Source organism: Brienomyrus brachyistius, chromosome 23 (genome assembly GCF_023856365.1).
Source record: "Brienomyrus brachyistius isolate T26 chromosome 23, BBRACH_0.4, whole genome shotgun sequence".
NCBI classification, from domain to species: Eukaryota; Metazoa; Chordata; class Actinopteri; order Osteoglossiformes; family Mormyridae; genus Brienomyrus; species Brienomyrus brachyistius.
This window is the reverse complement of record NC_064555.1, coordinates 10,131,821-10,144,419: the sequence shown is the minus strand read 5'-3', so window position 1 is coordinate 10,144,419 and position 12,599 is coordinate 10,131,821. Positions and strand designations below refer to the sequence as shown.

The following is a 12,599-nucleotide window of genomic DNA, read 5'->3' as shown; positions in this document are numbered from 1 at the left end:
CATGAGATGTGATCAATAGGACACTGCTTCCCATACCATGGGACCAGTATATAAGAAACAGTCTCTTTACTTATATTCTGTTTGGCAGCCAGTCCTCCAACAACAAATAAAGACTGTTGCTTATATACGTTGAGCAGCTAAGAACCCTACCAAGTATTTAACTATGAGATGAAGAATCTGTGGCACCGATTCAGAAGCAAGGACAAATCTGAATTACAGATATGTACCAGATACAGTGTGAATAGGTGAGCCTTCGGCACATCATCTACAGTGTGAATACGGGAACCATCGCCACATCTACAGTGTGAATACGGGAACCATCGCCACATCTACAGTGAGAATATGGGAACCATCACCACATCTACAGTGTGAATACGGGAACCATCGCCACATCTACAGTGAGAATATGGGAACCATCACCACATTTACAGTGTGAATACATGATCCTTTATCAGATCTACAACCAGAGCTGGGCAATATGGCCAAAAATGTTATTATGATAAAATCAGTCAATATTGGTAATAGTCACGATAAAAGTCGAATCACTGTTTCTTATTCTTGAGTTAAAAATCAAAGAAACCAGATTGTTAGCCTTAGTTATGAAGTTCTCTTCGTCAGAATGTGGCAAACACTTGCCAAGCAGTAGTAATGACCAAAATGATGCTTCTGGAACAATTTACTCCATTTTCTGACCCCATCAGGTAGAGCTCTCCGTTCAAAAAAAGGCGCTCAAAACTTGAAAAGGAAACCAAATGTACCATGTGTACCAAACACCATTTCGCATTTCGCATACAAATCTGAAACAAAAGATGGAAAGGTTATTTTAGTCATCGCTGAAACTGCCCCTGGCATTTTCCCTCTCAGTTCTTAATTGTCTATGGATTATTACGGTCTGGATTTCTCAAGGACTGAATTTTACTGAGGACTTTACTTCTGGATTTTGCTGGAATTCTTCTGGATCATTTTATCACCCAACACTGTCTACAGTGTAAATATGTGAGCCTTCACCACATCATCTACAGCGGGAACGCAGGAACCGTCACCGCATCATCTACAGCGGGAACGCAGGAACCGTCACCGCATCATCTACAGCGGGAACGCAGGAACCGTCACCGCATCATCTACAGCGGGAACGCAGGAACCGTCACCGCATCATCTACAGCGGGAACGCAGGAACCGTCACCGCATCATCTACAGCGCGAACGCAGAAACCGTCACCGCATCATCTACAGCGGGAACGCAGAAACCGTCACCTCATCATCTACAGCGCGAACGCAGGAACCGTCACCGCATCATCTACAGCGCGAACGCAGGAACCGTCACCGCATCATCTACAGCGCGAATACAGGAACCGTCACCGCATCATCTACAGCGCGAATACAGGAACCATCAGTCTGTTAGCTGTGATGTGAATGTGACAACCTTCATCATATCATCTACAGCGTGAATGCACAAACTTTCATTTTTTCAACCATGCCCCCTCATTCCAGGTCTGACATTCAAAAAAAAAAAAAAGCAATTTCCAGTTCAGGCTCAAGTGTGACCTTTGTACACCTGAGGTCACTAGATTCACACCAAAGACAATAAAACCATACAACCCTATGATGCGGTTTTCTGTCAGACAGAAGGTAGAAACCACAGCGAAACTCTACTGTCCCTGATACTGACGGTACCCAATGCCTTTTTCACAGTCTTACAGGGACAGATAGGACCTGACAAAGGGAATGGCGGACAGGGCCCACGCTTATCTCCCTCCCACATCCGCTCATCCGCACAATAGCAGCCTGTTGAAATTCTCCCCATTAGAATGAGCGGCACATCTTTAATGATAGGGCCCGAGAATGAGGAAGAGAGATAAAGAGACAGGGAACGACACAATGACAGAGAGCTACGGCATCTCCTACGCCAGCCGGTTCTGCAGGGGTCTGCTTCCCAGCAGCCCCTGGGGCAGTGGCTGGGGGGGGTATTAGGTAAGTGTGGAGGGGAGGGGGTGGACAGAGAAGAGGATGTTGCTTCTTCCTGCAACAGTTGCTATAAATAGCCAAGCCCTCGCTTCCTCATCGCTGTAACGCCCTGCAGGAGGTGAGGGAGGCACCTCCAGAAGAGCTCTCACTGTCTCGCCCTCCCCCTGACAGTCACTGGCACCTCCGGGATCCCGTCTCCCTCGTCCTGTGCAGCCAATGACCATCTCAGAGGGACTTCCGGAGGAGTCCCTTATTTGGTCTAGCAAGTCACAAATTAATGAAAATATCTCATACACCACTGTTTAGAAGACTTCACTTGCTAATGCTACCTGTTCAGTAATCTAAATGTTGTTTTCTCAATAAAATTGCAACCAGATTTATTTTCCACTATATTAAAACACATCTGTTATAATATTCATACTCCTTATGTTACAATTCAATATGCCTTTTCATCTCAGCACAGATAATATGTGCCACAATGAATACTGTTTGTTCCGAGTGCTGACGTCCTTGTTAACTGGGCGTGTTTTATGGACAGCTAACCGTACATTCACTGTAACGTCATCTGGAGAGACGTGCCACATCGTGACATTCCAGGGAAGCTCCAGATGGTTAGGGAAATTATCACCTAGCGACAAGCATGCAATTTACTCGACAGTTACTTTCGCCAGTGATTCCAGGTCAGCAACCCAGCTATGGAAATCCTCTGTTTACAGCGTTAAATAAATAAATAAATAATCAGCACTAATCATGTAAATCACTGCAGGAGGTTTGATCATTATTTTATCTCATTACCAATGTGTTTTGTCCAAAGTGACTTTCCCCATTGACAATTTCCTCATCATTTACACAGTTTGATACAAAGTAGCAAAGCGATTCAAGGAACTGAGAGCCGTTTGAAACATTTGTATCTTTACCCAGCAAGCTTGTACCCCGCAAATGTCACCAATATGTTTCAGTGCATCTATGCGAACAGTCACTCCGCTGCCTTTCGATCGTCTCACGGATTACCTCATGCTTACAGCTGGGTACTTCAGTGAAGCAATTCTGGGAAAGCAACATTCATGGAGAGAGCAGTGGGTGTCGTGCCCCCCCCCCCAGAAACACACCTGGACGACTTCATGTTACAATTTCACTGGTTCTCCACTGACCCACCCTCACCTTGTCTGCTGCCCCAGGGCTGCATGCGTTAACTACAATTATCTTAAAAGGCTGCCTGTCATGGGGAATGAACAGTGAGCCCTGTGGCTGTGCACTAACTGTCTCACCTGCGATGCTGCACCAGGGCACACGACGCACCTTATGACTGTTCAAAAGATTTCCGTGCAGAATCGGTCAACTTGTGTCCTCCAGACTTATTGCCAGCAATGAACGTATGTCGATCCATTAAACAATATGAGCGATCAGATAGGTCCCTGAAGAAGCACCCACGGTCGTAGTGAGGTGAGGACCAGCATCTTCTAAACTGTTATTGTGAGATGCTGAGTTACAGTAAGTCTTCACTGTGACTTACACATGTATACATTGCCTCCCTCTTAGATTTAATAGCAAAATAGCACAGCAGCATTATGAAACATTATATGTCATTATGGACCATTCCATAAGATTACTTCCCAAAAGGAGAGAATTACACAACATTGTGGCCTAATGGTATTGTGAAGCATTATGCAGCTTCATGCAGTGTTTTAGCATAATGGCCTTACGGCATAACAGCGTTTAAACCATCGTGTAGCCCTGCAGAACAAAAAAGCGTTTTGAAGCATTATGTGCCATTATGTAACAGTCATGGGCGGATCTAGAGAATTTTTCATGCGGAGGCAAGAGGGCGGCATGGAAATTTTATGGGGCTGCAACATGAAAAAACATCATCTTTCCGATGTACAGGTATCCAGGGCTCCATGGCACCAAAACTCTGTCAACTGTGACTAAATCTTTTCCTTGGTCGCGCTGGTGCGCCAAAATTTTCACAGGTCTGTTTTCAGGGTCAGAGCGGGTCTTCGCCAGTTTAGACTAGTGTTTCTGAAAGTATACGTTTACGAATGTTTTAAAAAGGTATATTTTTCTATAAATTAAAAAATCGTTTACATTTAGATTGATAGTATAATCGACATGTTTTATTAGATTATTAATGGACATTTAACTCTATAGCGATATATTATAATAACCGTATATTTAGCACGGTACAAACGGGTGCTTTACCTGCAGGATTATAAATACCTTGATATATCGATATTGGGGATTTTGCTTTACCATGTTAGGCATTTATTTACAGACATAGGTCTAATTATATTACACATAATCCAGACATACCTTTTTAAAAACCTTTGTGATCGTTGCCTATTTTTCTGAAGTAATCACTAGCTGCCTTAAATCGACCTAAATATAGGCTACATCAATCTAATAAAAAAGTCGGTTATATTATCAAAATAAATGTGAACGATTTGAAATGATAATTAACAAGAACATTTGAAAACATTCGCTGATGTAAGCTTATTTAATAAAGCTTGCTGCCGCTATTGAGATAAAAATACATTAATAGTTAATAAAACATGTCGGTTATACTATCAAGCTAAAAGGTAAACGACTTTTAATAATAAAGCACCTTTAAAACATTCGCAAACGTAGTTTCAGAAACACTGGTATAAGAAACACATCCTGTGTCATGACAAGTGTGTGACCACCAGAGCGTCCCCCCCGGGAGCATTTCAGCATCAGACAGGGGCTAACTAAAGCATTTTCTACAAGTACCTGGGAGCAGCACACAGGTTTGAATTAAGCGCAGCCTCTGAGTTTTTTAAATTTTCAGTTAAAGAGCACTGATGTGTAAAGTGCTTAAGTTTTTTTTTTCGCAAAAAAATCCACAGAACAAGTTTAGATGGCAGACAGCAGCCGAAGGCTTCGTTTTCGCTCTCGGCTGTCCTCTGTCTCGCGGTTCCAATTTAGCTGCCCTCTGTGAGTGTAGTTACAACTTTGAGGTGATTGAGTATGATTAAGTGTACATGTTTAGGAGTAGATTTTTATCCACATAATGCTTTTGTGAAGCAGCCGTAAGATCCATCTAACAGTAAATAATGACAAAATTATTGATCCTGTCCACAAGAAAAAGCCTCTAATAACCTCGTCCTTCTCCTTGCTGTCACTCAGCACTCGTTTCAGTTTTACTGTGATTTGTCTCAAAATTTGAGCAGATCCAGATCATCACCAAAAGTCTAGGGGAAAAAAATCAGGCGAATAAAATGTTTGCGTTCTCATGCTGACAAGATCAAGTATCTGAGCTGGTCTTATCTTTGACATCACTATACAGCGCTGCCACAATTGGGGTCTACAATCACATGTAGATCTTCACCATATAATGTTTTTCGGAGGCAGTAATAAAATCCAAATACTTTTTGAACCATTACATTCACAAGGTCAGATATCTTCTTGCTTTCATCCTCCCGTGCTGCTAGGTGACATTGCTTCAGTTTTGCAGCGATTGGTCACAAAATGTAAAAGATGCATGGAATACAGTTTTTTTTGAGTATTTTGGTACTCAATATGTTGATGAGTTATACTCTGATTGGCTGGTTTACAGTGAGGCACTGCGATGGCTCAAACACAACCAAGATTTCTAGTCATGTCCCAAATAAAGTCTCAGTCAACGATTTACCACATTTACAACGGTGGTCCCATAAGATAAGAGCTAAAAAATTCCTATCACATAGTGACATCATACTGCAACACGTTAACCATGTGTTTGTGGTGATGCTACTGTAAACAAACCAGCTGCGCTGCCAGTCTTATAAAACTTTAGCACATACAGTTATGTACTTAACAATATTAATTAACAACCGTGTTACTGGTTTATGTACTTACATTCCTACATTGTGACTTTCCCCATTGTGTTTCATCACAAGACTGGTATAAGAAATTAAATGTACATAGAAGCAAAGAACACGTGACGGCCTGAAGACAAAACACAAAAAGTTTCGCAACTCATGAATGCATATAATATATGTAAAGTGCCAGTCTGCAGCATGCCCAGCATGTTTATGGCAGCCACTGGTGTAATATCTTGCAGTGATCTTGCAGTGATCTTTGTATCGCACGTTTCTCATTTTTTCACTTCACTTGCCAAAAAGTTATGTGGTTTTTCAAGATTGCGGGGGATCTGCACCCCAAACCCCCGAGATGTGGAAGGGTTGACTATACTATACTGTACTTATTGTTACTTAAGAGAGTACTCTTCCACATGTAACTGTAATACTCCCACTTCAGCCTAGGCACAATGTTAGCATAGTCATAACTTTGCTTTTTGCATTGCAACAAAACCAGTGTAAATTATTTTGCATCATAGTTAATAAATGATTTTATGGTGCTAGCTCTGGCATGCAAATTTTATTAAGGATGCCAACAGCAAGCTGAGCAGCTCGTAAAAGTAATGTTCATAATGAATTTGGACTTCCGCGTAACTCCACTATTGATTAGACATGTCTGTAGCTAACTAAAAGTAGGCTGCAAGCAATACAGAAGCTTCTTGCTGTCATTAGCGATGGGAATAACAGCTCTTGAAAGGGAGGCGTCTCTTCTAAGGGGGCAAAGCTACTATGTTTATCTGTGAAATAATCACGAAGGACACCGATTTTTGGATCAAATTCAGACATCCCACAAATATAATCTCATTTCACATGTATGGACTAGGGTTAGCAGCACTAAAATACTCACATTGCCAGACCTGATGATACTGATCTGCATTGTAAATATTATACAAGATGATGGCATATTCCCCAGCTTTTGTCAGTTAAATTACTACTTTGTATTTACCTTCTGTATGTAATGTGTTATGTAAATGCTTGCCTTGCTTTAAATGCAACTGGTGTAACATTTAATACAAAACTTTTTATTGGCACGATAAAAAAGCATAACAAACTTTTGTGCAAAACAGATTTTAGTGCAAATCAGATGATGGTTATGTGAAAACTTTATGTGTGTTTATAAAAAGCAACCGACAAATCCTGCTCATTCTGCCCTTACGAAACATAATATGACATCATCTACCATACAACAAAATGGCTCCAGCTATGTAAGTTGCTAATGAAGGATTCTAGGAAATGTACTCCAGGACAGGACTTACCTTCTCAATCTACTAGCAATAAATAACTGCTACGTAACAGTCTAAGATTTTTGGATTAGGCCGTTTTACTGCCTTCTTTTAAATATGCGGGATGTATATTGGAAAAAGGGAACGGTGTTTGAGAGTCAAGGCGTGTCAGTTCCATGTACCCAGCTCTCCTTATTCAGCTATCCCAAGGTAAAGTCAAATTTTCATTCTATAGAACCTTCAATTGGTTCCAGTTCAGTAGTCATGGTGCATCTGCGAATTTTCAAAACAGCCATCAAACAGTTTTAGAGTTATTGGCTCAACACAATCAGGTGTACAAACTGTCCCTTTTTGCCATCATTACGCAGCGCTACTTCAACTTTGGGGGAGTTTCTCTGAAACCTCATCCATACAATGTCTGTGTAAAGTTCAAAAAAGATCAGTCAGACTGTTTCTGAGATATCGCCTTACATACCGAAACTTCTGCCACGTGAAAGTCTGGGAATGCAATTATTTGTTTTACAGCATTTATTCCACGAGCTTAATTCTGACTACTGCATCCTGCCCGTGCCCGGCCTCGTCTCACTCTTGTTCCACAATTCTAGTTCAGCCTTCTAGCCAACATTCCCGATAGTTAAAAAAACAGTTAATTGGTGCGGAGGTGTCACTGCATAATGTTAGTTATAACTGTGATGCCCAGCTAGGGTTACCATTTAAGGTTGTGAACTACTGCTTTAAAGCAAATTCACACCTTTCCCTGTGCCCTTTCAGTTGCAGATATAAAACTATTGCAAGGTATGACAAAAGTATTGCGTGAGAATGCAAAAGTATTGCAAGAGGACACAAAACTATTTCAAAAAATATTTTCCCACCCTGAACTCTTAGGGGCTCCATATATTCTATCTATGTCTTGATTATTACTGAATTATACATAAAAAGCATACTTTATCACAAGAAACAAATAGTACTTTCAATGAGAAATGTGATCGGGCAGAGGTAAATATTACATATATTTACTGTCCAAATTGTTTGGGAGACAAAGCTGACGTCAGTTAAGTAGTTTTACAAAAGAAAGTTTAAAAAAAAAAAAAAAAAACAAGAAGACTAACCCTAACCCTAACCCTAACCGTAAACCATATCTCATCCTGCTTTTGCGTAATCTTCATTTACACCTAGGCGACATCTGCCCTCTGTTGGTCTGGAGGAATCAGAATATCACGATATTCTAAATTTAAATGTCACAAAGGTGCAGCAAAACGATATAATTAACAAATTTGCAAACTGCTGATTCATGTAAACTATTTCCATAATTAAAAAACAATATTTTAGCATTACCTCTCACAAATAGCACGTTGAAATTTTAAGCCAGTGCGCTGGTGGAAAGGAAAAGTAAGTGGAACAAACCATCATTGAGTGGAGGGGTATCCTACGTGGTACTCGGTAGATATTTGACGAGCTTTAAATCAGGAGAAGACTTATGAAACTTGGTTATTAATTATATTGAATGTATTTTATAAAATCGTTGAAAACCGAGCTTCCAGATAATTTTCTTATGGTGGCAAATGGCACCCTATGCCACCCCAATAAATCCGCCTAACACTGTACTGTATTTACATTTATATTTTCTACTGACCGATGGCAACAGTTTTAATATAGCCGGATTGGGACGGACTTTAAACACTAGCAATTCTAGTTACTCCAGCGCTGGATGAGCAGATGTTACAAGACTGTAGATTACAGTGTATAGCTCTGTATGGTGTCTGTAAACGTTGGCACAGAAAAGAATCATAAACATCATTAGCCGCCATATCGATGCTATACCTATCAATTAAACAACGAATATCTCATTTAGTTGAATTCAGCTCATAGCCCTCTCTTAAAAGAAAATTTAATTTCCACCAACAATATATTCTGGAGATTTTGTTTTACCCAAAATGTTAATATAAATAGGTTCTATAATCCGAATGACAACAAATTATTAAGAGGATACTCTTTCGCCCACTGCAAATTACCCCGGGGTATATATTTAATTTCTGCGGTCTTATCTACAGGAATAAGAAATTAATTTGCATTCATCAAAGTAAATTACAGCACTGTGATAATTAGTCTAGTACTGTATATAAAATACCACCGGCATCCTTCTACAGAGGCTGCGTTTAAGCTCTCACTCTCCTTCGGCAAACTGCAATGACACCGCCGACCCCGCAGTGTGATCGAAACTACTGTATGGAAACTTCTCTATATCTGCAAAAAATAAACACTATCCTCCAGCGGTCCAACCCGGGATCCAGCTTCCATCAGCGCGGTCTATCCCTGTGCCATCCGCGGGAGATCCGACAGCTGGGCACCAGATCGGTGGAGTCTTAATTGGTCTCTCTGGAAGCCCGAAAGCAGACGGCCCGGCGCTGCTGGAGCCCACCCAAGCCGCCCTCCCCTTCACCCGCTTCACGGCAGCTGTTTGTGCACACAAGCTGCAGATTAAAACGCCCGATCGTCCGAAATGGGTCACGATGCAAATCCTCCACTCCTCGCTTTCAGCCTACATATAATGCATCTAATGCCTCTGATTAAATAACATGCGATTCCTATTTTTTGCTAACATTACTGTGCCTAATTCAAGCTGCAAGCCCCCCCTAGCACAGAGAAAGCACCCTCTACTCCCCACCACTCCCCTGGGTTATCAGAGTAGCGACCCAGTTTAGCCAGACACGATCACTCCGAAATATCCACTCACGCTGGAGTATAAAGTCCGAATTATTTTTACATCCACAGAATCAAAGACGTAAATAAAATATAAATAGCACAGCTGTTCCACACAGCTAACAGGAAGAAAGTGGAGATTATAAATATTTAATGCGGCACAACAGGGAATGTTTCAAGAGTCTTATTTTAATACATGCAAAGTCATGCAAAGTGCTTCCGGAACCTGAGAGGGGGGGGGGGGGGTACGGAGGGGGGTCTCATGCTTGCAGCACAATCATTCAAGCGCCTCCAGAGATGAAGACCTAAATTTCGCAATATTTTATAAATGGTAACGCCAGATAATAGCAGCGTCATGACAGCTTCCATATTTTTAAGGCTCGTGAAGTAGGTCTATGTCTAACATCCTCCAATTATTATAAAAACTTTTTTCTGTAGCATTCGCTGATGGGTATTGTTGACCTCTATTAATATAAATCACACCCAAACACAAAAAAATCCACTATCCTTTGCAGAGGCAACTGTTAAAAAACAAATCCGTTTCTGATTTAAATGTTAAAGGTTCTGTTTGGACAGAAAAGCAGTTACTGCTGTCTGTGCATCTCGGGTAATGAATATTTATCACTGCTAAAATAAGAAACCACTTTCCTGTTTTTTGGAAACTGTTGCAGTATAAACAGTGATTGATGCGAGACGAATCTCGCGGGTATCGTTTCTGCAGTGCACGGGCTATGTGAAACGATGCTTTTAATTATTTATATACAAATAACTGAATCTCATCTGACGGATATTAAAATACACGTAAAATCGATGTTTAGCCCATTATAAAAATGGTGTTCATGGCTGTGAGCTATGCAGAAACCAACTAGCCAACTCCCACTCAGAGAGTAAGATGTAAATCTAGGGTTAGAAATCATAGCATTCCGATTTTATCGTACAGAAGGAGTATCGTGTACCAGTCAGTACAAAGACCAGAGAAGGTGAAAGAACTTGTTCATCCAGTCCCATTTACCTACGCATTTTCCCGGTAATTAATTGTTTTTACCAGAATTGCTGAAAAAAATATATAAATCATGTTTCAATAACAGCAGAAAACTAAGCATAAAGAAATTCAACCAAAAATGCAATTATATGTTTTTCAGCAAATAAGCATTCTCACTATTGATAAGAAATCAGAAGTTTACATTTGCAAGAAGTGATTATACAAAATGAATAGCTAAATTAACCGCAGGTAAAGTGGAACATAGGCGATTTTACTGGGGACTCGTCAGATGAAAATATTCAATTAAAAAATTACATTAATTGGCCACTATATTTGGTACACCTTGCTAGTGCAGGGCTGAACCCACTCTTTGACTTCAGAACCACCTTAATTCTCCATAGCAGATTCAACAAGGTGATTGAAATTCCTCAGAGACTTTGGTCCATGTTGATATGATATCACACAGTTGCTGAAGATTTGTCAGCAGCACCTTCAGGATGCAAATCTCCCATTCCATCGCATCCCGTATGAACTCCACTGGATTGAGATCTGGTGATTATGGAGGCCATTTGAGTACGGTAAACTCAGTGTCATGTTCAAGGAAACATTCCAAGACGATACAGATTCTGTGACATGGAGCATTATCCTGCAGGAAGTATTCACTAGAAGCTGAGTATACCGTGCTTATAAAGGGATGGACATGGTCAGCAACAATAATCAGGAAGGCTGTGGCATTTACTCAATGCTCAGTTGGTACTAAAGGACTAAAGCATGACAAGAAGATATCCCTATGCCAACAGCACCAGCCTGAACTGATGATGCAAGGCAGGATGAATCAATGCTATGGTGGTATTTATGCCAAATTCTGACCCTATACCACCTGAATGTTGCAGCAGAAATTGAGACTCATCTGACCAGGCAATGTTTCTCTATTCTCCCACTGTCCAATTTCGGTGAGCCTGTACCCACTGTAGCCTCGGTTTCCTGTGCGTAGCTGACAGGGGTGGCACCCGGTGGGGTCTTCTGCTGCTGTTGCCCATCTGCTTCGAGTTTCGTAACGGTGTGCATTCAGAGATGCTCTTCTGCACGCCTTGGTTGTAACAAGTGGTTGAGTTACTGTTGCCTTTCTATCAGCTTGAACCAGTCTGGCCATTCTTCTCTGCTCTCTGGCATCAAGAAGGTATTTTCACCCAGAGAACTGCCACTCAGCAGATGGTTTTTTGGCCCATTCTCTGTAAACACTAGAGATGGCTGCGCGAAAATAGCAGATGATCAGCAGTTTCTGAAATACTCATACCAGCCCATCTGGCACCGGTAACCATGGCACCTTCAAAAGCACTTAAATCACCTTCCCTCTCCATTCTGCTGTTTGACGTGAACATTAACTGAAGCTCCTGACCTGTATCTGCATGATTTTATGCATTGTGCTGCCGACATATGATTGGCTGATTAGATATTTGCTTCGATGAGCAGCTGAACTGGCGTACCTAATAAAGTGGCCAGTTAGTGTATAGTGAGTTCTGCTTGAAAATGTGGTGATATGAATAAGACATATAATAATCCCATGTAAATTTGATCACTAATGCGATGGAGCACAGGCAGGTCAAACGTCAGAGCATGGCGCACAGGGACTACTCCAAACGAAAGTACTTTTTGAATTTCAGGAGTTCCCAGGAGTCTCTACTCTGCGTTCATCAAAACAAAAAGACAAGCTGTCGAATGTCTTTATGCACGTAGCTGATGCATTGCTTACTGGTATTACAGCAAAAAAATTAACAAATGCAAAAAGCATATTGGATTCTGAAAATTAAGACTACGTGTCTTCCCTCGTTTCTTCGTCCCTTTCCACAAAAAATAATGGAATGGTCCGGAG

The 12,599-nt window shown here is 41.1% G+C and overlaps 1 protein-coding gene across 4 annotated transcripts in view; it reads right to left on the bottom strand.

Annotated features, from left to right (window-relative positions):
• samd12 (sterile alpha motif domain containing 12) overlaps window positions 1-12,599 on the bottom strand; it is a 74,576-nt gene that overhangs the window by 58,098 nt on the left and 3,879 nt on the right. The window contains exon 1 of one of the 4 annotated variants that reach the window (XM_048993645.1): window positions 9,306-9,701. The exons of 2 other annotated variants lie outside the window; for them this stretch is intronic. In XM_048993645.1, coding sequence (XP_048849602.1) covers window positions 9,306-9,342 — 37 coding nt within the window. In that variant the 5' untranslated portion in view covers window positions 9,343-9,701. Of the gene's footprint in view, window positions 1-9,305; window positions 9,702-12,599 lie in introns of those variants that run through there. One more of the 4 variants, XM_048993643.1, reaches the window with a different exon arrangement.